The sequence below is a fragment of the Rhodofomes roseus genome (assembly GCF_022264815.1).
Source record: "Rhodofomes roseus strain CIRM-BRFM 1785 chromosome Unknown C8Q71scaffold_25, whole genome shotgun sequence".
Taxonomy (NCBI): domain Eukaryota; kingdom Fungi; phylum Basidiomycota; class Agaricomycetes; order Polyporales; family Fomitopsidaceae; genus Rhodofomes; species Rhodofomes roseus.
The window spans coordinates 469,570-497,356 of record NW_025952981.1 but is presented as its reverse complement, the minus strand read 5'-3'; the positions used below and the strand labels follow the sequence as shown (position 1 = coordinate 497,356).

General features: G+C 53.2%; 8 protein-coding genes across 8 annotated transcripts; 5 read left to right on the top strand and 3 right to left on the bottom strand.

Annotated features, from left to right (window-relative positions):
• Window positions 1-7,263: 7,263 nt before the first annotated feature.
• Window positions 7,264-8,534, bottom strand: C8Q71DRAFT_726826 (uncharacterized protein; the record flags this gene model as incomplete). Its single annotated transcript, XM_047921801.1, has 3 exons — window positions 7,264-7,295; window positions 7,523-8,296; window positions 8,366-8,534. 3 exons carry the CDS (start codon window positions 8,532-8,534, stop codon window positions 7,264-7,266), a joined length of 975 nt encoding a protein of 324 aa, XP_047774783.1.
• A 563-nt stretch (window positions 8,535-9,097) lies between these two features.
• Window positions 9,098-10,128, top strand: C8Q71DRAFT_726825 (uncharacterized protein; the record flags this gene model as incomplete). Its single annotated transcript, XM_047921800.1, has 6 exons — window positions 9,098-9,108; window positions 9,164-9,281; window positions 9,342-9,509; window positions 9,559-9,756; window positions 9,813-9,985; window positions 10,041-10,128. 6 exons carry the CDS (start codon window positions 9,098-9,100, stop codon window positions 10,126-10,128), a joined length of 756 nt encoding a protein of 251 aa, XP_047774782.1.
• A 9,547-nt stretch (window positions 10,129-19,675) lies between these two features.
• On the top strand, window positions 19,676-20,257 carry C8Q71DRAFT_715041 (uncharacterized protein; the record flags this gene model as incomplete). Its single annotated transcript, XM_047921014.1, has 1 exon — window positions 19,676-20,257. A coding segment is annotated over one exon (582 nt), but the record flags the coding sequence as incomplete, so codon positions are not given.
• A 180-nt stretch (window positions 20,258-20,437) lies between these two features.
• Window positions 20,438-21,553, top strand: C8Q71DRAFT_715060 (uncharacterized protein; the record flags this gene model as incomplete). The annotated part of the gene is made up of 1 exon (XM_047921016.1): window positions 20,438-21,553. One exon carries the CDS (start codon window positions 20,438-20,440, stop codon window positions 21,551-21,553), a length of 1,116 nt encoding a protein of 371 aa, XP_047774780.1.
• A 359-nt stretch (window positions 21,554-21,912) lies between these two features.
• C8Q71DRAFT_297451 (uncharacterized protein) lies at window positions 21,913-22,944 on the bottom strand. The gene is made up of 3 exons (XM_047917636.1): window positions 22,603-22,944; window positions 22,472-22,544; window positions 21,913-22,405 (listed from the first exon to the last, which is right to left on the bottom strand). The coding sequence occupies exons 1-3, from the start codon at window positions 22,749-22,751 to the stop codon at window positions 22,196-22,198; spliced, it is 432 nt and encodes a 143-aa protein (XP_047774779.1). The 5' UTR covers window positions 22,752-22,944; the 3' UTR covers window positions 21,913-22,195.
• Window positions 22,945-23,335: 391 nt separating this feature from the next.
• Window positions 23,336-24,036, top strand: C8Q71DRAFT_861669 (uncharacterized protein; the record flags this gene model as incomplete). Its single annotated transcript, XM_047927929.1, has 3 exons — window positions 23,336-23,613; window positions 23,670-23,739; window positions 23,797-24,036. The coding sequence occupies 3 exons, from the start codon at window positions 23,336-23,338 to the stop codon at window positions 24,034-24,036; spliced, it is 588 nt and encodes a 195-aa protein (XP_047774778.1).
• Window positions 24,037-24,076: 40 nt separating this feature from the next.
• On the bottom strand, window positions 24,077-24,877 carry C8Q71DRAFT_910654 (DSS1/SEM1 family-domain-containing protein). Its single transcript, XM_047929100.1, has 3 exons — window positions 24,651-24,877; window positions 24,454-24,589; window positions 24,077-24,404 (listed from the first exon to the last, which is right to left on the bottom strand). The coding sequence occupies exons 1-3, from the start codon at window positions 24,778-24,780 to the stop codon at window positions 24,347-24,349; spliced, it is 324 nt and encodes a 107-aa protein (XP_047774777.1). The 5' UTR covers window positions 24,781-24,877; the 3' UTR covers window positions 24,077-24,346.
• An 85-nt stretch (window positions 24,878-24,962) lies between these two features.
• C8Q71DRAFT_781882 (uncharacterized protein) lies at window positions 24,963-27,561 on the top strand. The gene is made up of 12 exons (XM_047924899.1): window positions 24,963-25,305; window positions 25,363-25,520; window positions 25,579-25,714; window positions 25,772-25,790; window positions 25,850-25,948; window positions 26,004-26,143; window positions 26,205-26,331; window positions 26,382-26,462; window positions 26,520-26,672; window positions 26,731-26,776; window positions 26,829-26,924; window positions 27,006-27,561. Exons 1-12 carry the CDS (start codon window positions 24,998-25,000, stop codon window positions 27,164-27,166), a joined length of 1,524 nt encoding a protein of 507 aa, XP_047774776.1. The 5' UTR covers window positions 24,963-24,997; the 3' UTR covers window positions 27,167-27,561.
• The last annotated feature ends 226 nt before the right edge of the window (window positions 27,562-27,787 follow it).

The following is a 27,787-nucleotide window of genomic DNA, read 5'->3' as shown; positions in this document are numbered from 1 at the left end:
ACTAATCTAAAATGGGAGATTCTATGATCCCGACTATCTAGGGCACATTATTTACTATTACTACCGTGGGGTACACTATCTAACAAGGGAGAGGGGGCGTTCCCGGGAGTTCACCTGGTTAGGTTGTGACGATCTCGGTATTCCTTGAGGATTTCGTGCGCGTTGCGGAGGTGAGCGGCTGGCTCCCAAGTGTCATGGATGGGACTGAACCCCTTCCATCGAACCAGGAATTCTAAGCGGTTGCTCCGGTACTTGTTTCTTCTCCACGACACAATGGACTCAACTTCGTATTCTTCGATGGCAAGAAGTTCGGAGTTACGAGGGTCCGGTAAGATCGGACGCCTCACGTCGGTGGAAATTAGATCCGGTTCGCGGTATCTTCGTAGGTGCTCGATGTTGATGACGGGATTCATGGGATAAGTACTGGGCATAGCGAGTCGGTACACTAAAGGGTTGACTTGTTCGATGACGGCGAAAGGGCCCAACATGCGCTGTACCAGCTTCTTGCCAGTGCCTTTCACGTCAACTAGTTCCAGGGAATGAGGGTTGACGAGTACGCGAGTGCCCACGGGGAAGGTCTCCACCCGCCGACCCTCATTGTATTGGCGGGCAGATTGTTCTTGGGCCATGGCAATGGCATCTCGTGCTCTTTGTCGATGGAGCTCCATGTTCATCACGAATTCGGTGGCTTTCTCGCTAACGAGCAAAGGGCGTTGCTCGTAGCGGTTGGTATGTCCGATGAAGTCCATAGTGCCCTTCGGTTCGAATCCGTAGAGAAGGAAGTAGGGCGAATAGCCCGTAGCCGAGTGGATCGAGGAGTTGTAAGCGTGAGCTAGGGCGGGAAGCCATTTGGCCCATCCTTGCCGGTCCCCTTGCACGTACGCTCTCAGCATAGTTTCTAACCTTTGATTCACGATTTCGGTCTGTCCGTCGTGTTGAGGATGGTGGGATGATGACAAGCATAGGTGTATGTCCAGTTCCTCAGCCACAGCTCTCCAGAATTCGGATATCCATTGTCCGTCGCGATCACTGATGATGTGATCTGGGATGCCGAAACGGAAGATGACATTCAATATGAATAGATGAGCGAAGTCGACAGTGTTAAGAGTCCCGTTGCAAGGGATGAATAGACCGAACTTCGAGCAGCGGTCTACAACCACGAACGCCGCGTCGTAACCGTCGGAATTGGGTAGTCCGGTGATGAGGTCGAAGGAAATCCACTCGAAAGGTCTGTCGGGCACCGGGTTAGGGCGAAGTAGTCCGGCCTTTGCCCTACGGTCGACTTTGGTCTTCTGGCAGATGTCACACGACATAGCGTAGTCCCTTACATCCTTTCGTAGAGTTGGCCAGAAGAACCTAGAGTTGATACGTAGAGCGAGCTTCGCGGGACCTTCGTGGGCCGATTCGTATGGAGAGTCGTGTAGACGAGCAATAAGAGGGAAGACTTCCTTCCGGGGGACGCAGAGTCGGGCAGGATCCGAACCGGTTCGCATGTAGAGCAGACCCGAAGAGTCCGTGAAGAAACACTGTCCGGCGAACTTTTCCAATCCTGGTTCCGATGCCCTTTTCCACTTAGTCTTGAAGAATTCGTCCTCCGCGTATCCTTCCACGAACTTGTTGCGATACTCCTTGCTGAGTTCGATGAGAGCCGTGGGAGTTGATAGGTCGTCTTTCGGCTCGTAGGGATCGCGGACATCGTGTTCCTCGTGATGGACTGGTTCTGGAATCAGAGTGCTGGTTGGCGACGATTTCGGGCGCGTTCGTTTTGCGAAGACTTGAGGGCGACGTTGTCCTTTGAATCTTGTCGATACTGGGACTGCTGACTTGTCCAGGGTGATACGGGGAGGTCCTTCTCCCGCGTTCACGTTGACTAGGTGATCAGCGTCAGAGTTTTCACTTGAGCAGATCGGTAATTCGATCATGCTCTGAGACTCCTCTTGGTACGCGCCCCCCACGCTGAGGCCGGAGTCATCGTGCGTTTGGTTGCAGAAGGGTGTCGACGCCGGGGATGCGTCCAGAATGTCTTCCCAGTTGTTGATAATAGCGGCCGCAGCGGCCATCTTGACGGCTGGCGATCGTTCAGCGGCTACTTCCGCGGCTGCCGGCTTGACTTGGTCCGTGATGATTGGGATTGAAAGATCAATGACTGGCGAATCGTGGGCCGGGGGTTCTCGCGGGAGTCGTGACAAAGGATCGACGTTTGAGTGTACTCGACCCGCTCTATGAACAATGTCAAGATTAGGCAAGTAGGCGGCGAATACTGCCCCCCACGCGGCTAGTCGTCGGTTCGTGTTTTCGTACGTGCGAGCCCATTGAAGAGCGGCGTGATCCGTGACCAGTGTAACTTGTTCCCCCTCGATGAAAGGTTGGAACCGGACCAAACCATCTTTAGCGGCTAGTGCTTCTCGTTCAGTCGCGGAATAATTGCGCTCTGCGGGTTTGCATGATCGACTCCAATATGCGATTACGCGCTCGACATGGACGGTAGTATCGTCAAATGTGCGAGCCCATTCCGCGGGAGGAGGTTTGTCGTCGAACTTCTGGGATACTCGAGTGATTAAGCTCGGAGCGGGAGCGCCCTCGGAAAATGCTTTGGCTAGGCGGTCGTAGGCCCTGGTCCCCTTAAGGTCCGCGACTCGAATGGGTTGGACTTGCTGGAGGCAGGCTCCTAACGCGATATCAGAAGCGTCCGTATACAGGCGGTAGGGTAGTCCGGCTATTGCATGAGCCAAGACAGGTGCGGTTTGTAAAGTATCCTTCGCACGCTGCCAGGCCACTTCACACTCGGCGGTCCAGTCCCACTTGTGGTCCTTCTTGAGCAGCTCGAACAGAGGGGAGACGATGAAGGAGTAATACGGAATGTACGCTGAGAAATAGACCGTCATTCCCAGGAAGGTCTGCAAATCCGAAACTCGCTTTGGACGGGCCAGTTCCATTACTGCGCGGACTTTCTCCTGATGCGTCGAAAACCCCAGCCGCGATACCTTCTGACCCAGTAGGAGGATTGAGGTATACCCAAAGTGACATTTAGGGGGGGAGAGTGTGATTCCTGACGCAATAACTGCCTTGAGGACCTTGTCCAAGTGACCGACGTGCTCATCCCACGACCGAGAGTACACGACGATATCGTCGATGTACACCAGTGTGAAAAGCCAGAGATAGGGGGCGAGCACTCCTTGCATGACCCTCTGGAAGGCCGACGGACCGTTGCGCAATCCGAAGGGCAAGCGTTTGAATTGGAATAACCCGCGATGAGTACGAAAGGCCGTCTTTTCCCGATCGTTTTCAGCTACCAGTAGCTGCGTGAAACCGGATAGGGCGTCCAATGAGGTGAGCACTTGGGCCCCCGAGAGAGCTTGCAGTATTTCGCTTTGCCTAGGAATAGGAAATTCGTCTGGTACGGTGATCGCGTTCAGACGGCGGTAGTCGACACATAACCTGGGTTTCCCATTTCTGTAGGCTATCAGAACGGGAGCCCCCCACGGGCTATTGGACGGCTCGATGACGTCGAGATTCAACCATGCCTCATGTTGTGTGTCTATGACTTCTCGTTTGGCGGGTGACGCGGTATACATGGGCAGTGATATAGGCTTCGCATCGGGGTGCGTCTTGATCTCTACCTCCGTAGGATTCTGTCCCAGCCGTCCGTCGAAAGCGAAAGCCGCTTGGTTAGCTCGCAACATCCGTAGCAGGTGGTCCTTCTGAGCGGCGGGCCATTCGGGACCGATGTCGAGCATGTTCTCGAGCTCACTGGACGGGTAGGTTTCGGGATCCGGGACTTCTGCTGTTTTAGGGCCCCATTGATCATCCGTGTCGTCTGCTTTCGTGGAAGATTCAGCTGTCGGTGCTTGTTGCTCCGCCGCGTCCTGGATCATGGTTTTGACGGAGGAAGCGTGAGCAAGGAGTTCGGGAGTGGCTGACGCGAAGTAGTCCGACGGGGAATGCAAAAGGCCTAACACTTCTCCTTCGCGAATAATGTGCGGACGATCGGTGGGATTGGTCACGGAGACGTAGAGATGCTTGGTGTCCAGGAGAGTGGGAGTGGTCAGAAGAAAGGTTCCGTCGGACTGACCCAGTACTGTCTTTTCAATGAACCATTGTTCTCTGTCTCCTAGTGGGACTCGAAGGGGAACCGGTCGGCAAGAGTGCGGTGCTATTCGCACATCTTGCGCAGCGAGAGCGGAGGGACGAAGGGTCTTCGTGATCTCCCGATGACGATCTGCGCGTCGACGACGGTGTGTCTTGGCCCGAACAAACTTTGAGTCGGCTGCCCTCACCATCACTTTAAGGCTAGGCCTATCTTTCCGTACTGACGAGGAGGCTGGGATAGTATATCCAGTTTCTCCTACACGAATGGCGGAACCGTCCGTGACGCTGCGGGTGACGCTCAACTCGTAATTTACGTGGAAGTCCTCGCCTAGTAAGAGAGGTGCGGTCATCCCTGGTACGACGTAGCATTCCGCCGTCATTTTCAGAACGTGGCCTTGCTCCGACTCGACGTAGATTTGAGTCTGGACGTAACCTGAGATACGGAACCCTCCCGTCAATTGGTATAGATTCATTCTAAGCCCTTGCTTGATTTTAGGTCGAGACGCCTCCGGGAGAGATTCCAGGTACTCTTGGGAGACTAAGGAGATGTCCGCCCCAGAGTCTGCGCGGCAAATGACTGCAGGATGCGCGAGGCTACCCAACCGAAGTTGGAATGACAGAGCTGCTACTCCCACTGTAGAGTGTCCTGGAGGAGGATCCCGGATCCTGGCTAATGGAACGACCAGAGGGTCGGCGATAGGTAAGGAAGGCTGGGCAGCAGGGATGGTGCCCTCATCCACTGCCGCTGCAGTCCTGACGAACCGATCGTGAGCCTGAGTACTGGCATAGTGTGTAGAACCGTCCACGCTTAGGGCCTCGGCTAAGGCATCAACTAAGGACACGCCTGAGTTGGAATCGGGTTTCCGTATTTCCTCGAGGATGTGAGGGTGGTCGTGAGGTAGTGCAAACGAGGGACGCGACGGTAGTTCGTCGACGTCCTCGCATAGCACACTCGATGGCTTTCGCATCTGTAGGGACGCTTGGATATACTCTCCTTCAGCCCGGCGGACGTCCGCCTCCAACGCGCTCGACAATCTAGCATTGCTCATACTACTACAGATGTAAGCGACGAAAGCACGGTCATACTCCTGATTTTCGTCTTCGTTGCAGTCGAACTCGTTACCAATGAGGAGGGCCCTACGCCCGATGTCATATTCGTTCCAGTGCGGACAGTCCCTGTCCCAATGATAAGGACTGCCACAGACTCGACAATCACCCGGCGGCGGTCTCTTGCTTTTGACCGAATCGCTTCGAGGGAACTTGTACCCGGCTGCTGGAGGTTTACGCGCGAAGCTCTTCGCAGTCCGAGAAGGGAACTTTCGGGGTTGCGCTTCGAGAGCCAGAGCTTCCCTGGCATTGCTATCCGATTCTCCGTCAGGAACGGTTTCCTCGTTCGCTGACGGTTGTTCATCTCCGGATTCGTCGTCCTCACGGGATTCGAAAACGACTCCTCCTGATAGCCCGTCGGCGGCATAGGCCCGCCGAGGCGTAAAGGAAGAGCGCGATTCGGTCTTGGTGGAGGGAAGGTGGAGCAACTGCTCGTACTGAGACGTTCGCGCCGGGGCCATGGAAGCGAATGCGATAAGCTCATCTGTCTTATCGGCCACTTTCGCCATGAGAGCCGCGATGGTGAGGATCGAATCCAGCGTGAGCACGGTGGACCAGGTAGGCGGGGCGTTCTGCATGACGGCCAGTATCTCATCGACTGGTCGCTCCGGGGTACCCGCAATGTGGCGGTGGTAAAGGAGTCGTCGATCTACGAAATCCATGGGGAATTCCTTCTCGTGTCCTGGCTGACGGAAACGTTGGCCGTCGTATTGTGTGCGCAGAGCGACTAGGAACTTGTGGGTGAAGAACTGAACTTTGATACCTTCGTACAGACTCCACCAACCCGACGAGTAGAGCTTCTGCGTTTCGTAATCGAGAAGTTGCCACCATCGTTCAGCACGACCCGTGAATCGATCAGGTGCGGCGGCGCCGAGGTCTCTGGCCACCGAGTCGTTTTTCCGAGCGAGGTTGTTCATCTTGTGCAGATAGATGAGAATAGTCTTCCGGCTCCCATTCCACTCGGGTATAGAGTCTCGCGATATTTTCTGATCCAGACGGATTCCGGATTCTCTCAGAGCAGGCAATTGCTGGATGATGATCGTGGGTCGGTTATCCGGTGAGGCTTGAGCGGAGCTGGATCCACCGTAGGGAGGTCCGCCTCCTGGAGGGCCGCCAGGGTATCCGTCCGGATATCGGTCGCCCCCCGAGTTCCTGCCGTCGTTTCCGTCGTCGCGATCGTTCTGGTTAGGTCCATCATTGCCGTTTCCGCCGCCTCCGCCTCCCGGAGGGTCTCCTCCCCCGGGAGGACCGCCCGGAGGGCCGCCGAAAGGAGGACCTTTCCCAGGACGGTCGGCTCGGCTGGAACGAGTGCTGTGAATTGACTCGTCGTCGCGATGGTTCTGCTCTTTGGACTTCGGAAAACTGGGTGCGTGGGGTTGGTAAACCCCTTGCGCCGAGTAACCGGTAGGGCGAGCTTCGTAAACGAACACCTTTTCGCCCGAGGCGCCTTTGGATTGACGAATTTGGTCGTAATGCAGGCCCTGGGCCAGGTGAGGAGGGGTATCGTGTCGAGGGACCGGAGCAGGTACTGCCCGGAATTGAGAAAGCGACATAGAGACAGGACGTCCGGCAGGGAAGACGGCGTCGCGGACAGCCTGAGCCGCTGCCGATTCCGGAAGGGCGCGAGAGTGACTCCTAGCCCCGATAGCTGAGGCTCGACGCTCGACTGGAGGAGCTGGAGAGGAATTATCGAGGGGACGAGAGGCCCCGTCCTCTTGGAACTGAACCTTCCGCCGGTTTCCGTCTTCGTTGGAGGGCAAGGTGAAATCCGGGTTAGCATGACTCGAACGGTGGGTGAACCGTCGACGACTGTCCACCGTGGGAGGCAATCGAACACTTTCCTCCGGCTTGAGGGGAGGAGAAGGTTCGGAAGGGACGCTCGGGACGGGCCGAGTCAGTTCCAATTCGACACGATCCATGGAGGAAGCACGCGAATGTTGAGCCATGCTCTCATTCATGGAAACCGAAGCCCCATGCGTGACGGGAGTGACAAGCAAGGAAGCCGGGAGTACTCGAAATCGGAGTTCAGGAGGTACTTGCTTATTCGCCAGGTCGGGATCGAGTCCCTTAGTCTTGCCCAGTCGACGGAGTACTACAGCCTGATATTCCGGCGTCAGGTTATGAAAGACGTCGGGGTGTTGCAGCCATTTATCGATTACGACCCTTTTGGAGTTCGAGTCCTTGACGTGCAAACTGAAATCCGAGTCCGTCGACCTGATTGAGCTCGGGTAGAGTTGCCCAAGATGGAGGGCGCGACGTTGATGAATCAAGGTAAGGGCTTTGGCCGCTCGGTACTGGAGGACTCGGAACGCGTCGGAGAGTAGACCTCTCGACGCGGATCCTTGAAGAGCTTCGAGCAAGGAGTCGGCGTGGTCGGCTTTCCACCGACGGGAACCCCCTTCCAACTTTAGCATGGAGGCGACCAAGGTCTCCAAGCCTTCGACGACATAGTCGACCCGCCTCATCGCTCTAGCGGTCAAGTGGAACCGTGACTCTTTGTCCTCCACTTCGGCCGTGTTGCGGACGTCAGAATTAGCGAGGTCGTCTCCGACAAACGCGTTCGCTTCTTCGAACAGCGTGCCAAATTTGCCCATCGCGTCGGGTGCATTGAGGTCGTTGAAGAGAGCTTCAGCTTCGGCGGGCTTGCGCAGGTGCACGTAGAAGTGACCTGATTCATCCAACAAGTCCTTGAGATGGGATTTGTCGACAGCTTCTTTGGCGGCCTTCCTAACTTCCGCCGCCGAGAGGGGTGTGGGACCCACCTCGGGCAGAGGGGGCGGGGCGCTGGGACGCCAAGGGGTGGATGCGGCGAAAGGAGGCGCGTTGTAATCGAGAGGAGCGACTTCGCTCGCAAACGAAGGAAAGAACAGGTTGGTTCGGGGCCCAGAAGGCAAAGCGGACGTCGCCGACGGTGAATGATGAAAATTCCACTTCGACGGCAACGCGGTCTGAGAGCTAGTGTCTGCGGGGCGGGGCCGAGGAGATTCCACGAGCGAGGTACCTCTCACATCGTGGAGGGATACAGGGCCAAGATTGACACGAGGAGGGAGATCGTCCGGAGCCGGGATGAGCGGTGACGAGTCCCGCAGGACAACTGGAGCTGTCGCGGGGGAGGACCGACCGGGATCGCTCATCCTTGAGGAGGGGGTGGAGAAGTTGGAAGACTTACTTGTCCTGAGAGACGGGTTGGGATTACCCGCGTCCTCGGTGTCCTCCACGTAGGCCGACATGTGCGTGAATGGCGTCGTGGAGCCTGACGGAACTGCTGAAGGCGGACGCGAGGGTCGAGATGCGTCTCCGAGGAAGGAAGTACCAACTCCCGGAGCCCGCCCAGCCATACCGTTGTTAGCAGATGGTGCCAGGTAGTGGACCGCTCCCCTGAGTGTCCACCAATGTGAGAGACGGTAGTATCGTCAACTCGCTAGAGGGGAACGGGCTACCTGGCAGCCTCGAGCGTTGGTGACCGCCCTGCGGTCGAGCCTTATAAGTCGTGAGCTGGCGAGGCGCCAGAGGTGGTCGTGATACGTGATAGGCGAGGAGCCTAGTGAGTCGTGTTAGTCGTGCGTCGGCGAGGAGCCGACGAGAGAGTCGTGCCCGAGGCGAGGAGCCCGGGAGGCGAGTCGGCGAGGAGCGCGACGCGCTAAGCCGGCGAGGAGCTCGACTTAAGGAGCTGGCGAGGGGCTGCTCCGTTGCGCGGTGAGTAGCACACGCAGTCGGTCAGCGCGCGAGGAGCGCACTTCGACCTTGGAAGGAGCTCCCGGTTCGGACGGCGCGGTTAGTCGCACACGGACGAAGTGGTTGAGGAGCAAGTAGAAGTGCGTCTCTATTAGGCAAGCGCGCGCGAGTCGGTCGCGAGCGCGCGTCTTAGATAATTACATGAGGGTTAGAACACTAAATACTAATGATAATTATGTACGTGCACAGAAGACGTGCGGGTCGCGATTCTTGAATACCATTTTGTACGTAGTGGTGTACGCGGACTTGATGCGTTCCACCGCGTCCGTAACACCCGGCGCCTCAAGTTCGACAAAATCACAGAGAGGCTGCTCAATGATTCGCTGTATGCGCAGCTCCTCATGAAGATAGTAAGGCCTGTCATTTATACTCTGAGGCTGTGCTCCTTGCTGATCTTTCTATATCTCAAGCCTGTCGACAGGATGTCGTCAGTCCGAGGGCCGCTCTATGATGCTAGCCGGGACATCGTATGGGAGAAGTACGGGCTCAAGGCCATAGAACATGATGGTGCTGAGCTGAAGAAGGCGGTACGCGTCTTACTCTCTGGCAATCGGTTCATCTGTCCGGGCAAGCTCTCGGTCAGTGCACACCACACGCTATCCTGAGCGCCACTGATCTCTTGCCTAGAACGGAAAGTACACGGATTTCAAGGCCGACCTACCGTTCTGCGCCCCGGCGATCATTGAGATCGCGAGCACCCTATTCTTCTGTCCCGACGCTGTCACGCCTCTTGCAGACGAGTTCTTTACGTCGTCGATCAAGACTGGTGTTGAGGCGACTCAACGCGAGATACCCGAAGTCATGGCAGCATTGCTGGCCACCATAGTACGTTTTATATTGGGTCATTGTGGCCATTAACTAACTATTGGTTTCCTACGTAGGCAGGTGCAGCCATACACGAGGGACTGCATGGCGTCCGCGCCACGTTACGAAAGAATGGCGGCTTTAATGCGGACACGCAAGTGCCGCTTTATGCGGTACACCTTCAAACGCTCAAGGAACTCTCAGCTATCGGACGCCACAAGATCCTCGGCTACCTCTTCAAGACTGCGAAGTGAGTGTCCGCGCAATGATTGCGGATCGATCAAACTGAGGACATGTGTTCGCAGGGTTTACCATGTCCAGGCGATGGCTGACAAAACCAAGGCTAACACGCTCGTTAATCCCGCGACCGCGGGGATGAGTATCATTCTGTAGACTGTTATTTTGGGTTCTTTACTGCACGACTGAAATCCCGGTGTCGCATAGCGTAGTACATGTCCTAGAGCCTGTTCTCGTGGGCGACACTGTTTATACCTGGTCTGTGTAGCATGTCGAAAATATAGGGGTATTGGTGTCTAAAAAAAGTGTGAAAATTTGTGAATGAAAACGATGAGATGCATGAGCTGAGAACCCAAAATTTGGGCGCATTTGCACGAAATTCGTGCGAATTCATGGGGGGGTCAGTCAAATGGCTCTAAATCAAATTCGCGTGAATTTTGGGCAAATTCGCCCGAATTCGGGTAGGGGTGGTTTCCTGATGATCGGGAAAGGAAGGTGGACGATCCCACTCCATATGATAGGAGATAACAACTTCCGGAACGAGGTGAATAGGATAGGCAACCAAACAGTCCGGAAAATAAAACGTTGTGTAGGAGACGGGACTCGAAGTGATAACAATAACCCACAACTCATATACAAAGAGTTCAAGAATAGCGTAGCGTCGCTAGCTCGCGACATGATGAAGAAGAAGGCACCCAAACTGGACGCTGCAATAGACCGGCTGACGAATGAAATGCATAGAATACAGGACTCACCATCATACACAGAAGATCCAAAACTCCTCACTGAGGCAGAGGTACTCCTTGACCGAATTGTCCAACTACAACGGAAGAGACACGAATACATACGAGAGGCAACCTCGGCAAGGTACGCCCTAAATGCAGAATCAGTCAGCAAGTACTGGTCAAGTGTGAATAAGGAAAGAAAGCCGAGAGACGTCATATACTCCTTATTGAAACCAGGGACTCAGACCCCAGTCAGCAGGTCCGATAGAATGGCGGAACTCGCAAAAGACTACCATGAAGGATTACAGCAAGATGGTCTGTCGGAGACTGATGAAGACAGAACAGACCGTATGCAAGACGCTGCCAACAAGCTCGAAAGCAGTCTTGACAACTATGAGGCCGAAGCACTGAAGGCATCGGTTAGTAGAGACGATATAAGAGACGCCCTTAAGAAGGCGCAACCAGGAAAGGCTAGCGGCCTGGACGGTATACCGTATGAACTCTGGAAATCGCTCAGTAACGCGAATGGCCCATCGGAAGGAGACGACAATACCTTCGATAGTATAGACCTTCTCCTGCTAGTGTTCACAGACATAGACACATACGGCGTTGATCCACGCTCAGGGTTTGCTGACGGCTGGATGTGCCCGATCTACAAAAAACAAGACAGACGTGAGATTAGCAATTACAGACCCATCACCGTCCTTAACTCAGACTACAAACTTTATACGAGAATCCTGACATCACGTCTGGCGTCTGTCGTTAAGCAAATAATACATCCCAACCAAGCATCAGGAAAAACACTTCTAACTTCAGCAGTCTTGAATGAAGAACACCTGATCTTATTCAATCTTTCACAACTTGTGTTCCTCAATTAAGTGCACCATGTGCATGAAGACTGCTGAAGTTAATTATAGTACCTTTGAGAAATTTGTCTTGTGCCCAAGTTGGAAGATATGCAACTTTAGTTCTGCAGATTAAGACACATAAGTACACATTAGTTGGAAAATGACCTCTTAACTAGAAAATATGCATGATGAGATGTCAGATTGCTCAATATGAAGACTTCACCAAGATTTCACCTGACAAGTTAACACATACTATATCTGGCAACAGTAATGGGGTACAAATAAAGATTATTTGTTTTACCCTGTGATTATGAGTATATTACCCTACTTACAACAGATGCTGTGGTCAAAGTCATATTGTCAGGGATTTGGACATATTTGACCTGTTAAGGTTGAGAGACAGCAAAAGAACACTTAAGCATGCAAAGTGAGACAAGAAGCCTGCCCTTGAGCAAATTATGAGTCTACACAAGGTCTGCAAGGCAACAGATAGTGCCAAGAAGAAATGAGTGTTGAGCAGGCAGCTCCACGCAGTGGTGCGCCCTCACAACTTACCTGCAAGGTTGCTGATGCTTGATGCACACGCAAGTACTTCGACTGAAGGTACTGGGGATTGAGCTACGCTACTGGGGTCCTTATATACATGAGGAGACCGCTTATCTAAGCTACTGTATAGTACGTTCCCACGACAGACAAGGTAAGTGGCGTAGCCATGTGATAACACACAAATGACATCATAGATGACATCACGGACCCGGAGCTTCCCATAGAACCAGTCCGGCCTGTGATTGAACCCGGCAGCCCGGTAGGCGCCTTCCTAGTTCAACACTCCCCCTCGCTTAGTGCGTCGTAGACTCACATAAGCGTACTAGGCGCATAACGCTGCCAATGGTGCTCTAGGACGATTCATAGAATCTAAGTCCGAGCATTCCTCTAAACTTAAGGAATTTGACACGGCCTAAGTTCTTGGTGAACAGGTCTGCTGGATTTTCATCCGTACTGATGTAGAAGAGCTCGACTTGCTTCTCCTCAATCAGTTCCCTGATGTAATGGTAGCGTATGTCGATGTGCTTCGACCGCCTCTCAGTTACAGGGTTGGAGCCGATGAATATCGCTCCTTGGTTATCTGAGCAGATAGGGAGTGCGCCAAGTAGGTAACCGATCTCCTTGAGGAGCATCTTAACCCAGACGACTTGGCGGCTACAGTCGCTGAGCGACATGTATTCAGCCTCAGTTGAAGACAGTGCAACCGTCTTTTGCCGTCGAGACAGCCAACTGAACACTCCGTTCGCCAACTTCATAAAGTAGCCACTCTGAGACCGTCTCATCTCTGGGTCATTGGCCCAGTCAGAGTCTGTGCATGCCAAGACACCTTGTCCAGATTTGCCGCTGTATACAAGCGCATAGGACTTGGTACCCACGAGGTAGCGGCAGATATATAGCGCTTTATCCAAGTGGTCCTGTGACGGATTCGCAGCTTGTTGCGCGAGTTTAGTCACGGCAAAGCAGATGTCAGGTCGAGTTCCAAGCATGATATATAGCAAGGAGCCGATGACGGTCTGATACCGGCTTCGAAGCGCAGGATCAACCGGGCCAGTGTGCGGCTCAGGTTTGTAACCCGCAGGGAGTGGAGTAGGCGCAGATTTTGCATTCTGCATGCCACAGCGCTGCAGCACAGTCTCAAGGTAGGCAGTTTGGTCGAGATGAATCTCGTCGCCTTTCCGAGTAATGCGCATACACAGGAACTCCTTGACGTCGCCTAGGTCGCGACACTCCCACTTCTTCATGAAGCGGTTCTTGAGTTTGGCTACAAGGGCCTTGTCTTTGCCACAAAAGAGGGCATCATCCACATAGACTATGACTAGGACGAAACGTCCGTCTTTCGTCTTATAGATGAAAATTCCGGCGTCGGATACAAGGCGTGTAAAGCCGAGTTCCTTGAGAGACTCATTAAGGGTGCGCCACCACGCTAACCCTGCCTGTTTGAGTCCATAGAGAGCATGCAATAGCCGGAGGACTCTGTGCTCTTGGCCTTTGACTTTAAAGCCTTCAGGCTGCTCCATGTAAATCTCCTCGTCGAGTTTACCATAGAGGTACGCATTACGGACGTCGAGTCCGGAGATGTGCATGCCCTCGAGCGCAGCTAGCGCGAGTATAAGGCGCACGGTCTCAAAGCGAACGACTGGAGAGAAAACCTGATCGTAATCGAGGCCTTCAATCTGGGAGTAGCCTTTTGCGACTAGTCTAGCCTTCTTTCGACCGTCAGTTTTGACGTCGAAGACCCAGCGGTTTTTGGTAACCCTACGTCCCTTAGGACGGTCAACCAACTCGTAAACACCACGCTTGCGCAGAGCCTCTAACTCTTCGCGACACGCAGCTTTCCACTTCTCTTGCTCCTCTTTAGGTAGCTTCGAGATATCACGGAATGTCCATTCGCGTACGCTGGACTTCGGAGAATCTTGGTCAACTAGTGGTAGCGCTTTTGCAAGCAGCATGTTAACCAATCCTACTCCCCCTTCCCGGCATAGTTGTGCCATGAGTAACTCTTCGACTTCGTCGTCGTCAGAGCCCGAGGAGGATCCAGAAGGTTGGTCTGGCTGTGGATCAGGCGCAGAACTAGGTCCGGGAACCGGTTGCTGCCTTGACTGTGGTTGAGAGCGGGAGCTACCCGGCTCTTCTCCGACAATCTTTTTCCATTGCCCCTTCTTTTCGATCTCTTTGTATATTTCTACGGGGGTCCGTTTCTCCCCATAGACATTCCCTGGGCGGGTTACTGGCTTCCGCTCTCTCCCTGAGCGCCGCGGCGCATCATCGCGCGCTGGCTCTTCCGGAGGTTGAGGCGGCAGAACTGGACTGGGCGCCCTAGGCTGCTCCTGAGCATCGTCACGCTCATTGTCCGCTCCCTTTGGAAGGTGATGAGAGGGATGATCGTTGTCATCATCATCATAATTCTCCTGAGAAGTGGGTTGGCGACCCGCTTGGTCAGGTCTAGGTGCAGATTGCAACCTAGTGTTGCCTCGCCGTTTCATGTCCGGGCATTTTGGGAACATGAGTTCATCAAACAGAGCGTTCGATGAAGTGTAAAGCACATTATTAGGGCTGCGCATGAATCGCGCCCCATGCCCACCAGGGGCAACTCCGAGGTACACCATTAACTCAGATTTCCGAGATAGTGTATTCTGGCGCACGTCTTTCGGTATGAATACATATGCGCCACACCCAAATATTCTTAGGTGCTTGATGCTGGGAGCCTCGCCATTTAATATCTCATAGGGGGTACGCCATTTGAGACGTCGGACAGGTGTCCTGTTGTAGAGATGGACAGCGTGCTCAACCGCAAATTCCCACCAGGATTCAGGTAGACACGCTTCATGGCGCATGGCCTCAGCTTTGTCCATTATCGTCCTGTTGAGTCGCTCCGCTCTGCCATTCTCCTGAGGAGTGTGCGGCGAACTTTGCAGGATCTGGATACCCTCGTCTTTCAGCATTTTGTCGAACGCTTCAGACTTGTATTCTCCCCCAGCATCTGACATCCACTTCTTAACCTTCTTGCCGTACTGGTTTTTGGCCATGGCTAAGAATTGGCGCGTGGCCGTGATCGCAGCACTCTTGTTGCGCAGATTCACTGTCCATGCATTTGAAGTGTAGTCGTCATAGTACAGGATGTAGTACCTATACTTATGGTAGGAGTCGATGGGAAACGACTTCACATCAGAGTGAATGAGCTCAAAGGGCTCTGTCGCTCTCAACGTAGATGGCGGAAATGCTTTGTTGTGCATTTTCCCTTCCGCGCATCCTGGGCATATAGGATCCTCCCTAGGGAACTCTATCGAAGGTGGGAAACCCTCGGTGTGCTTCTGTGCTTGCCGTAGTACGTCCTTAGAAGGATGTCCTAGGCGGCAATGCATAGTATGGTAATCGACAGAATAAACTGTCTGATGGATACTCATTGCGTCCTGTGAAGGCAAGGACTGTATTTCGAATATCGTTGAACTAGGGTGCCGCGGCTTGAACACATATAGTGGTTCACGCGCTCCTTGTTCATAGAGGTCGACGTGCTGCGCACCACTGCGCACTGTCATTCCTTCACGGAGGAACGTTCCCATGGATAGGAGACGTTGATGAAGACCTTGGAAGTAATAAACGGGGAATAATCTGGTCGTCGTATGACTACCATCGTCATTCTCGAAGTTCAAGAAGACTGTCCCACGCTTTGTGCATACGGCAGAGCCGTTTGCGGTCGACAAGACGATTGGCTCACTGAGGTCCTCAATCTCAGCAAAATCATCTAAATTGTTGGAAAAATGTAATGATGCTCCAGAGTCCAACATCCAGGAGTCTGACGACTCAACCGGCTCTGGTTCATGCCAAGCCTTAGCTTTTCCCTTACATTTGGTGCACGCAGCGAAATCGCGCGAATGCCGACAACCAACTGATTTGTGCAACGAACTACTGATACATTCATTCGTTACACTGCGACTACGACTGCGAATACTACGTCTCTTCAAAGTAGACCTAGTGTGTCTACTACTACATGCGGCTGTATGAAGCGCAGGGTTAGCAGGTCGCTTGGGAATAGAAGCTGAAGGGACTGACCCAGCATCAAAGTCCTCTCCTAAGCCGGCGGCGTTAGCCAGCTCGTCGTCGATGTCGTACTGACCGTCTGATCCCCAATCAAGTGGATCCTGAGTGGTAGGACCTTCGTCCTCGTCGTACGAGTTGTACGTCCCGTCCATGATCGTGTCGATCGCATGGCCTACTTCAGAACCATGACGAGAGCGTTTGGACGCCCGAGACTCTGACCCCGAGTCGGAGAGGTACTCCTCAATCCGAGCGGAATTGTCAACAACCTCAGACAACGTCGTAAGACGCTGTGAGGTGCCAGAGACATCGATGTCTTTGGCGAGCTCGAGGGCACTCTTGAGCCACCGGTGAGCGTTCTTGCTGTGGCCGGTTTTGGCGGGACGGGTGGTGACGGTGTGAGACTTGCTGCCCGAAGGCGCTATCTCGACGACTTTGGAGGTGGTAGGACCCGCTATCGACGCCTGCGAGGCGAGATGCGCATGGTCTGTATGATCTCCTTGGTTGGCGCGGGACTTAACTTGCTTGCCGCTGCGTTTACCGCGCTGCTTGCCTTTGCCCTTGCCTTGACCTTCCTTCGCACCGCTGCTGCTGCTGCCATCCTGGCGCTGCTGCTGCTGGTTGAAGTTTGGTTCGCCGTGCTTACGCTTAACGGCGGAGATCTTCTTCGCGCTCTGCGAAGATGACGCCTGCTTGCCGCCTTGCTCATAAGCAATGACGACAGACTCCCGGACGTAGTCGATCTTCATCTCCGTAAGCTCTTTGGCTTGGAGGATCGTGGTGACGACGGTGTCGTACCGGGAGGGCAGCGCATTGAGCGCTATCATCGCCCGCAGTGAAGCGGGGATGTCAATCCCTTCGCCCGCAAGCTTGTCAAACGCAGCTGCGATGTTAGCGAACATCGGGTTTGGGTGCTCGTTCGGAGGGATCCGAGCATTGATCGCTGTCCTAAACTCCTTGTAAACACCGGCGGGCGTCTGCTTGTCATAGAGCGCCTTCAGCTCTTCCCAGAGGGCCTTGCTGGTCGTCTTGTTCTTGACAGCCGCCTTGACGGACGACGTCAGGCGAAGACGGATCGACCCCTGTGCCTTCTGATCGCGCTGCAGCCACTCATAGTAGACTGAGGGATTCTCTGTGTCCAGAGTAGGCTGGGGCCAGGTCGAATTGACAATGATCCAGACCTCCTGCGCCATGAGGAAGGCTGACATGGATTCAGCCCAGGCGCGGTAGTTGGAGCCATCGAGGATGGGGACAGCGGTGAAGAGGGTGTTGGAGGCCATTGGTAGAGGGTTTGAAGTGATAAACTCGGTAAATGGGGAATACTGACAACAATGTCGTCAGCCCTCTACTCAATGACGAGTGCAGCCTTAGAGGCGCAACCACCGCTATGGTGCATGTGCTGGGGATAGCAGCAACAGAGTTGCGCTAAGACCTGCAGCGATGTACGCGCATAGTCCCCCCTGGCTTCAAGCCACTAAGGCGAAGCCACAGGTAAGCTGGTGCGCACACTGAGACGCAGCCAGTGAGGCGCAGTACTCAGGCAGTGACCAGGGCTCATAACCTGTTGAGCAGGCAGCTCCACGCAGTGGTGCGCCCTCACAACTTACCTGCAAGGTTGCTGATGCTTGATGCACACGCAAGTACTTCGACTGAAGGTACTGGGGATTGAGCTACACTACTGGGGTCCTTATATACATGAGGAGACCGCTTATCTAAGCTACTGTATAGTATGTTCCCAGGACAGACAAGGTAAGTGGCGTAGCCATGTGATAACACACAAATGACATCATAGATGACATCACGGACCCGGAGCTTCCCATAGAACCGGTCCGGCCTGTGATTGAACCCGGCAGCCCGGTAGGCGCCTTCCTAGTTCAACAATGAGGCCAGTCTGAGAGCCCAGGGATGCACAGGGGCTGGGCTAACAGGGGGCAGCAATTGCAGATTTCTCTAAGTCCAGAAAGATAGTCAATATAGGTTATTGTAGAAGGGAACAAGCACAGGGACCTATGGTGTAGTGGTCACAAGTTTGTGCTGAGAGTGTGGGAAATTAGTTTAGCAGGTCAGGGGTTCAATTCTAGGAAATGGCAGATTATTTTGGGCGACATTTTTGCATCTGGGATGCCTGTTATGACAGCATATGCACAAACACAGCAGAATCATGAGAGAAGTCACCCCAGTAATGATGAAAAAACATCATTCTTGCTTGGAATGAGTGTTTACTTTGGTTACTTAATGGAACTTAAGTAAGACAATTTAAGAAATCGACTTACCTTAAGGCTCTTGTGGCACATAGTGACACATAATGTCACTTTTGGCTCTCCACAAGACCACTTAAGACACGAACATTTTTCCTGATGAGCTGGGTTCATCCCTGGTAGGCGGATCACGGACCAGACACAGACGTGTCGTACAATGGTCGACTACGCTGAAGCCATGGAGGAGAATGGAGTTATAATTGCCCTGGACCAAGAAAAAGCATATGACCGAATCAGACACGACTACTTGTGGATAGTACTGGCAAAGGCTGGCCTACCTCGGAGCTTCATAGATAAGGTCAAGAACCTGTATAAGCACGCAACTACAGTTGTAATGATCAACGGAGAGTCCAGCTCACCCTTCCGCGTAATACGAGGAGTCCGACAAGGGGACCCCCTATCATGCCTGCTATTCGACCTCGCGATTGAACCACTCGCCGGTGCCCTCCGCCAGTCCGCCCTCAAAGGCTTCAAAATACCTGGATTCGCTGAACGCTTGATAACAACCCTGTTTGCTGATGACACGTCGGCGTTCCTATGCCAAGATGACGGATGGACAGACTTATGGTCCATATTAAACAGATGGTGCACGGCGTCCGGTGCGCGCTTCAACACCAGGAAGACGGAAGTGATCCCAGTTGGAACAACAGAATACAGGATGAAGGTTCTACAGTCCAGAAGAATCAACCCCAACTCGATAACTGATGAACAAATACCTGACGCAATACACATCGCTAAGGACGGCGAAGCTGTAAGAATTCTTGGTGCATGGATAGGAAACAGAACAGATAATGCCGCGATATGGGTCCCGACGATAGAAAAGGTCCAAGCATTCCTAAATAGATGGAGCTTCTGCAACCCGTCAATGACTGGGAAGCGCCATATTATCCAAATGGGGCCGGGTGGTATGACACAATACCTAACAACTGTCCAGGGCATGCCGGAATCTGCGAAAACGTCAATAACACGGATGATGAGGAGCTTCATATGGGGAAAAGGCAAAAGCCCATTAATCAGCCTAGAGACGCTTCAACAGACGAAGACCGAAGGTGGACAAGACGTACTAGACCTCAGTTCCAGGAACGATGTGATCGAACTAATGTGGCTGAAACGATACCTTCAGCTTGACGGCGAACGCCCTTTATGGGCCTACATAACAGACATAATCATTGCTAAACATGTGAGCAAAGCAGCGGGAGTCATACAAAACACGACTCAGCTCAATATGTTCATCCAAAACTGGAAACCTAGAATGGACGCTAGCTCACCTCTACCCCGTTACATTAAGAACATGCTAACATCGGCCAAGAAATATAATGCCAGCTTTGCGGCGATCAAGCTCGATAAGGGGCTGAAAGAACAACTCCCTGTGTGGTACCACATAAGCACAAAGAAGCAGCTACGACGGCTGGACAACACGAAGCTTAGTAAATGCTTACGTCTGAATCACCACACAGTTACTGTGGCTGACCTAGTACAAGCATCAAGACATGATACACTGATAGAAACGAACCCTGATGACGAGAACGACGTCTGCGTATGTGATAGGTGTGACGAGGACCGACGCAGAGGCTGCGAAGACCCTCTAAAGTGCAGAGAAGCCGCCGGAAGGTTATTGCTAAACATAGATGACAAATGGAACCCAACAGCGAGGTCGCCGAACGACAATCTAACACTCACAAAGCGACGCAAAGAATCTAACACACAGGCCGCAGAGACCAAGGGAGCAGTAACCTTTAACCCATCAGTGACTGAGCGAGGCGGCATAAAGGAAGCACTCAGGGTATTCGTAGATGAAGAGAACATACTGAACCCACCAGCGATCCGCCCACGTAAAGGGATCATAGTTGAGGAAGAGAATTGCAAGGCGTACATCCTGGCGCACCCGAGACTGAGGTCGGAAAATCAATCGTCCTGGCTAAAGCCGAACGGAAGAGGCCTACTTATAATGAAGCATATCAGTGTATACAACCATCTGACGAGCCTTGAACCGCACTTAATAGAAGACCCATACACGAGCGGGGAACTGGCGGCGGCCATACACGCCATACAAATGGTGCCAAAGGATGTACCACTGCACTTCATATGCGAGTCCGACTCGTTAGGTACTGTTCTATGCAATGAGCTTGATCGATGGGAAGGAGTAGACTGGAGAGGTATCAGTAACAGAGAGGCCTGGAAAGCCATCACTAATGTCCTAAGGCAACGATGTGCGGTAACAACGTTCCGAAAAGCCAACAGCAAGACTGAATGGGATCTAATGGAGAGAGGTAGATCGGTAGCAACACAACTAACGAGAATAGGAACACTCCACATAATAACACCGCTGACTGACCCGCGGTTCAACCTCTCCGGCGTAAAGATTCTGGACCTATCACAACGCCTAGCATACAGGATCATCAGGAGCAAGAAGGCAATTTACAGGAAAGCTACGCAACGCAACCTAGACTCAATCATTGAGACCCTACGAAGGTGTGACAGACACGAGACATCTGCACAAGAAATATGGATTAGCCTTAAATCTAAGGACCTACGCAAGAACGTAGCAGACTTTCTGTGGAAATGTGTACACAACGCGCACAGATGTGGTACATTCTGGAAGAATATACAAGGGTATGAGGACCGAGTCGAATGCACATACTGCGGCGTACCTGAAACGATGAAACACATCATGACTGAGTGCCAAGCACCTGGACGAGACGTCATATGGGACCTAGCAGGCACCCTATGGAACAAGAAGCAGGCAGAATGGACCCGCCCAAGCTACGAAGAAATCATAGCGGTCGGCCTAAAGGAATGGTACACCCCCAAGTTGAAGAGGCGACCCCTAGCAGAACGATTCTGGAGGATAATGATATCAGAATCAGCGTATATGATATGGTGCTTACGATGCGAAAGAACGATAAGACATGAGCCTGACCAGAACTGGGTCCACACGACGCGCGAAATCTCTGCAAGATGGTCAATGACAATGAATCGACGCCTCCACCTAGAGATGGCAATGACGCACCGAAGATACGGTCGGCTCGCTCTGAAAAAGGATACAGTCTTAGGAACCTGGAGAGGCACCCTAGCTGACGAACACGCCCTCCCTGACGACTGGACGGGCGTGAATAGGGTTTTAGTGGGTATTGCACCCTTCGTGAGCGACGCTCAGGGCGAAGGATGACGGAGTCCCACACTGGCTGTTGTAGCCGTGCGTAAAAGCATTTTCTTCCCTGGATAGCACGAGCGGGGGCACCCGCTGGCTGGCTGGTCCTATGGGTCTGACCAATTGTTAGATGTCATAGACCGCAAGAGCCCTCCAAAAAAAAAAAAAAAAAAAAAAAAAAAAGAAGACCAATGCCAAGGTGAGATTCAGGGACCAAGGAACAAATGCGGGGAACCCGGTGGGCGCTCGTATGCTCCGCCGCCGTCGGACCCTAAGGTTGAGCGGCTTAATCTTTGATAGGGCAAAATCCACGCCATGGCACTACATAACTGACTGCCCGGGAGATCAGTGAGCATGGCTACTAAGTCAAGCCTCAATAAACCTGCCAAAAGTCTGCCAGTTGTCATAATTTGCTAATGAGAAAACATGCGGCGCCGCTCAACAAACGAAGAGAGTACGTCGGTATACAGTGACGGTTGCATATGAACTGTATTCTGAAATCCTAGCTGGCTATGAGCAAACCAAATGATATCAATCACGCCTTCAGATATCTTTACCTCCAAGCTCCTCCGAAGACTGCTCAGCTGCTGAGTGTCGATTCTACCCCGGATGATCCTCGTCCTCAATAAGGCCCGAACGGCGGCGCCATCATCTGGTTCGCTAGAACATCAAGTTACTCGCCGTGTGTTCCCTCGCCCTGCGTTTCTGCGCCCTGCGCCCTGGCTCCAAGAACACGAATGACGCGACAACTTCGTCGCGGATATCCTCTGCTCGTTCGTCCAGAGCGAGGGTTCCGATCTTCTTGCCATCGTCGCTGCGCGTCTGACTATAACTTGCGATGGGGTCCGTGCTATCCTCGGCAGTAAAGAGCTAGCAAGGTGTCGTGAGATTGCGGAGCCCCGAGGAATTTAATGACACAAGATGGTGTGGACGTACTTGTAGCTTTCCCCGAGGACCATTCGCCCGCCACTTGTATTTCTGACCCTTCGCGTCCTGCATCGTCACATCCCTGTCACACACGATCGTGAGTCTCTTTGAGGCATCGCTGCAGCGACTGACTTGCTTACCGGTCGAACGACATCATACTCACACGTAACCACTGGCTGTACGGCACTGGTTCGCCCTCGCGAGCCGCACCTTGGACGACGCTATCGACGTCTCGAGCGTGGCTACGTTGTCGCCAGCTGCGTCGCTCACGCGCAGGGAGGCGCTCCATAATCCGCGCGTCGTGCTCACTTCATAGAGCGCTGTCCCACGGGGGGGATAGGAATGTTGTATCGGATGGGTTGTCGGGGTTGAGCGTTAGGGTCAAGACTGGGTCGTCCACTGGCATTGTAGGTGGTCTTGTATAGCGTATAATTTTGTGTGCACTTGGTATAGATATACTTACACCCCGCGGCCCATATCATATACACCGCCCGCAGAGCTCATCGAGAAGCTGCGCATGTCTCGACGGGGCTGTCCCAGTCAGGTCAGTGACAGCATCTCTATAGTATTAACTTGACTGACCGCATTTTGAGCGCCGGCTCGCCGCGGCCCAGGAAACCGCTGAGGAAGTCTGCATTCCCTCGCAATCACGAAGGACCAGTCCACACACAACGTCTGGCGGACACGGTACCTGTAAGATCAAATTCAGGGGAGGATGCAGAGAACATGGGCGCTCATGTGATCCGCCGTTGTCGGATCTTGCGCTCGGTGTACTTCGATGGAGGGTGTGCCCACAATCTGCAGAGCCGAATAGATGTCACTCAACGCCCTTTTAAACACCCACCTGCACCTCACCATTACACACAGCTCGCAATGGCCGACCATTCGGAGATCATCACATTTACACTCACCCCAGACAACCCCTGCAACACGACGATCACCAACGCATCCGGGGAGGTTCTCTATGTTGTGTACACCGAGAGCGATCAGAACGCGTCCACAACGCGTGTCTACGAGGGCAAATCCGACACAGTCGTCGCGGCGCTGCTTTGGTCGGATACGGGTTTAGTCCTCGGGAAAGTCACGCTGCGTGGGGAGAAGGAGGTGCCCATGCGCGAATGGATGAGCAAGAGCATGATGCCTTTCAACGAGTAAGTGGTGCACTCTTCCTGGGTCGGCGGCTGAGATCGACGAAAGCATGTAGCAGTGCGGCCTTCAAGGATAAGAGCGGGAGGCGGTACAAGTGGAAGGGCCTGTCAGCTGGGCGCGCACTGGAGGTCAGTCCTGTTCCAATACAAGTGTCACTCTTCCGAGGGATAGCTTCGCGCATATAGCTCTACGCGGAAGATGATGGCTACAAGCAGCCCGTCGCGGGATTCCACAAATCAATCGTCGACCGGCGAGTGAGTCCCCCAGGAGTGATCCCAGCGACATTGCGACTCGCCCCACGCGCAGACGAGATCCGGGAGCTGCTCGTATGCTCGTTCCTGTTCCTTGAGAACGATAGAAGGGCAAAGGAGAAGAGCTTCGGCGACATGCGATTGAGGATGGCCGGGCAATTTGCGATGCGTTGATCTCGGCCGGGCCACGTTCGCAGAGTGGTGGACCCTCGGTGGACCTCAAATCAATGTGATTAGTAACTAGATGAACCTTCGATGAATGATCTGGATGCACTTTGTACGAGGGAAGAACACCACGAAAGTTGATGTGCTACGCAGGACACTCGTCAGCATGCGCAACCTCGGCTCACCCGTACACTGTATGATAGCATCGTCTTGACCATCTCACGAACGCAGTAAACTGAGTTATACATTGACTAGCAGTAGCGAAGGGGAAAGCACGATTGCACAACGCTCTTCAGGTGTCCGGTGAAACTTGGTGGTGCTAGTGCTGCATCGGCTCAGGGCCTTTCCCTCCATTACTCTTCTTCGCGAGCTCGTTTCTACGCAAAATCAGCATCACGACCGGTTGAGCATCGAGAAACCACTCACCTCAGCTGCACGCTGAAGTCATCCTCAATATCATCGTCGTCCCAGTTGTCCTCCCAGAGCTTGTCACCGCCGCTCTTCGCCGCGCCTGGTGGCGCGCCGCCAAGGTGCGCGAGATCGGTTTGGGAGTCATCCCAGTCTGGCATAACGGATACAGCTATGTCAGCTCGTGAGCATCTGCGACAGTTTGGCTAACTGACCTGCTACAGTGAACTCCTCGAACTCATCGTCCTCCTCGAGCATGCCCAGATGCGGCACAGTTTGCTCCCCCTTCGAGGACTCTCTCTCCTTGGTTTCTGGAGCTTTTGAGGACGATGCAGCTGATGCCATGGCCGTGATGAGTCCAAGGTAGGGATATGGTGTCGAAAGGGCAAATGGCAAGTGGGTAGGCTTGACGCAGCTCGACGCGTTCGAGGACGAGGACGCGTCAGACTGGGTCGTGGGAACTTGGTCATGTGTGCAAGCGCGATCGCGCACCGCGACGCGTCTGTGGCTGCTCATTCCACGTCTTCAACCACGCTGTCACTTACCTACTTACACCTCTCAAATGGTGAAAGATACAGCCGACTCTAGAAAGGCGCGTGCAAAGGCACAAGTATCCTCGAGTATTCCAAAGGCCGTCAATAGTACCTCCCATCTCCCGCCGCTCGCCCAGGGCAACGCCTCCGAATATGGCTCAACTTCCGATAAGACCGAGCGCGTTCGCCAGGCGTTCCTCGCTCTCGGTGCACCAGCTATTTCTGCAGACGAAATGCGTAGGCTATGCAAAGGACCGCTCGCCGATGCCCTGCTGTTCATGGCCGAGCACCTGAAAGGTCGGGCCGAGGTTAACCTAGCTCGACAGGCGATCCAACAGTGCGTCTCTGTGACAGCGGAACAGCGGAACCGTATAACCTGAAAACAAACTTGAAGGGCACGGGAAGCAGGGCCGTCCAATCGAGGCTCCGATGGCCAACAGACCGAATTCATCAAGGTTAAACATGCGACGGCGAGACTGAACGGAGCGAATAATGATTTTAAGGAAGCGGAGGCTCAACTCAACATTCGGTTGGAGTCAATCCTTAAGTCACGTAAGCGTCACTAGACCTCTGGGCTCGTGGTGCCGCTAATGACTTTGTTGTCGCACAGAGCGTGAAATAGACCGGCTCCAGGTTGCCCTCGACAACAAGCGGAAAGTTCTTCTCCTGCTGCAAATCCTCGAGAGGAAAGAGACACTCCGAAGCTCGAGGTTCAAGGAGGTTGATCGACTGATGGATCAGCATCGGTGAGCAGTCTCGCTGTATCAAAAATGTTTCATCATTGACTTGCAGCTGGGAACAAGCGCAGACGCGTCGAAGCTCGTCAGTTGTTTTGTTTCCTATCGGTCATGTATTCTGTCTTCATAGTGACGTTTTCGCAGATTGATGAGGCTTGTATCCCCGCCAAGGCGACATCGGAAGTCAAACAGAAATGGCCGACGATGCACATACGAGCGGAATACACGCAGGATGTTCTCGCCGTGAGTCTGCCTGCTAGGTAACATCTAATGCAAACTAAGCACAGGTGAATTACAGGCTTTACAGGCCTACCACATTCGCCTAGCTCGTTCAAGCGCATCGTCCGGTAACCATCGTCACGGCGCCGAAGCGCAGCGAAACGCTAGCGAAGCACGCCTTCGTGCTGCATTAGAAGGGCACTGCGACGAGGACATCATGTGAGCACCGCTGGTTCCACCTGCTTACCAGACACAATGAATGTAAGTACCTTGCTGACAGCGAAGAGTGCCAGAGGGTTGCACAAAATCGTGCGGTGCAGAATAATCGATACAAGTCACCTCTTCCACCCTCCCAGCCATCGGACATGATAGATGGCACGCTGCTGGATGACATGCATGCCCGCATCGTAAGTATTGTACCCTTCTGTTTGGTACATCACTCAACAGTCGACAGTAGAGTGAGAAAGAAGAGAAACTACAACGTTTATTGCATCAAATCGCTCATCTTGAAAGCGAGTGCACTCGGAGTTGTCAATCTGTGCGATTTACACGCTTCATCCACGTATTACACATTCATCAACGACTTGCCATGCAGCTTTCCGCCTTCGACGAGCTCACAGAGCCAGAGCTACTTCGATCTCTGCAGGAGGAAGTGAGGGCTCTCGAAGGATATGTCGATGTGTTCAGAGGTTCCATCATGCAAGCCGATGCGCAAGTGCCTCACGAGCACCTGATGGCCGAAGGGAAGGTGGGTCGCCCCGTGGGCATGTTACTAATATTACGGAACTGACAGAGCTCGGGTTTAGTCCTGGCGACAAACATTGCAGGACGTTCGGGCAGACATCGAGCGAAGTGCGAAATTTGCCTTCTGTACCATGTCCGTCTTACCTGAGCTATGACACAGCGCACAGTACAGATTCCTTCCTCCGGTCTACGACACTCCTCGATCCATCAGCTTTACATGACCTTCGCCAAGCCGCGAAAGTTGAAGAATCCATTGGTGAGTCCCAGTCAATGCCCTCGATACGCGGCGGTCCCAACATCTTCGCGAATACTCACACCGGCTCGGCACACCTGTCAGCCACGTACCAAGCCAACCAAGCGCAGGTCAACAATCGCAACTCAACTCTCCTCGCTCGCAAGCTCGAGAAAGCAAAGATTGGCGATGAACTTGGCAGGCAGATTGAGACGCTGATTGCGGAGAAAGATATTGTCGCTGCGATGAGCGGGTCAAGCAAATGAAACCGGGGTACTCGTGGGACATTCCATTTCCCGTACAATCAACTCAGCAAGGGCAGCGGGCAGCAATGCTCCAAGTCAACCACGCTGAGTCTCGTATCGCGCTCTCTTGTACCCTACCAGATGATTACTCGTTAACTTATCAGTGGGCATGAGACCTCAAACACTACTTAGAGCCTCAAGATCTCGTGGTCGGTCTGCAGCTGACTTCCAATCTCGCGTCAAAAGCCAGTCCATTGTACTTGACCGGTTGTGTAGCTTCCGTGAATTGCTGTATGTTCGGTACTCGAAGGAAGTTTCGATGGTCCTGACGTATCCGGCGGGGTCGTTGCATTAAGCTTTTAGGCACTACATGTACAGTGAAGTTGTGATAACCTATAGATGGCATTTCTGGCTCATTTATCTCTGAGTACTCATGTACTACTGGTGCATGGCTTGGGGTTTGGAATATTAATGTGGGGGAGTTGAATCCTTTGTGCTGGAGTGACTAGACACCATGTCTGAGCGAGCTCGAGGTTGTTGCCCATCACGAGAAAAAGAAGCAGGCCATTGGATGACAGCGCTGTTGAACAAGGAAGATAAATTCCCGAAGCAACGGCAGAGTACTCGGAGGCTAGCAATCAA

Bases quoted from the DNA above. Each gene is read 5' to 3' on its own strand.
- C8Q71DRAFT_910654 (XM_047929100.1), bottom strand. From the start codon at position 24,780: ATGGCATCAGCTGCATCGTCCTCAAAAGCTCCAGAAACCAAGGAGAGA. The intron at 24,590-24,650 runs GTCAGTTAGCCA...CCGTTATGCCAG, and splicing joins CGAGGAGTTCACTGTAGCAG to ACTGGGATGACTCCCAAACC. The intron at 24,405-24,453 runs GTGAGTGGTTTC...GATTTTGCGTAG, and splicing joins GACTTCAGCGTGCAGCTGAG to AAACGAGCTCGCGAAGAAGA.
- C8Q71DRAFT_781882 (XM_047924899.1), top strand. From the start codon at position 24,998: ATGGTGAAAGATACAGCCGACTCTAGAAAGGCGCGTGCAAAGGCACAA. The intron at 25,306-25,362 runs GTGCGTCTCTGT...ACAAACTTGAAG, and splicing joins GCTCGACAGGCGATCCAACA to GGCACGGGAAGCAGGGCCGT. The intron at 26,144-26,204 runs GTGAGCACCGCT...CCTTGCTGACAG, and splicing joins CACTGCGACGAGGACATCAT to CGAAGAGTGCCAGAGGGTTG.
- C8Q71DRAFT_297451 (XM_047917636.1), bottom strand. From the start codon at position 22,751: ATGGAGCGCCTCCCTGCGCGTGAGCGACGCAGCTGGCGACAACGTAGC. The intron at 22,545-22,602 runs GTAAGCAAGTCA...CGTGTGTGACAG, and splicing joins AGTATGATGTCGTTCGACCG to GGATGTGACGATGCAGGACG. The intron at 22,406-22,471 runs GTACGTCCACAC...ACACCTTGCTAG, and splicing joins GTCCTCGGGGAAAGCTACAA to CTCTTTACTGCCGAGGATAG.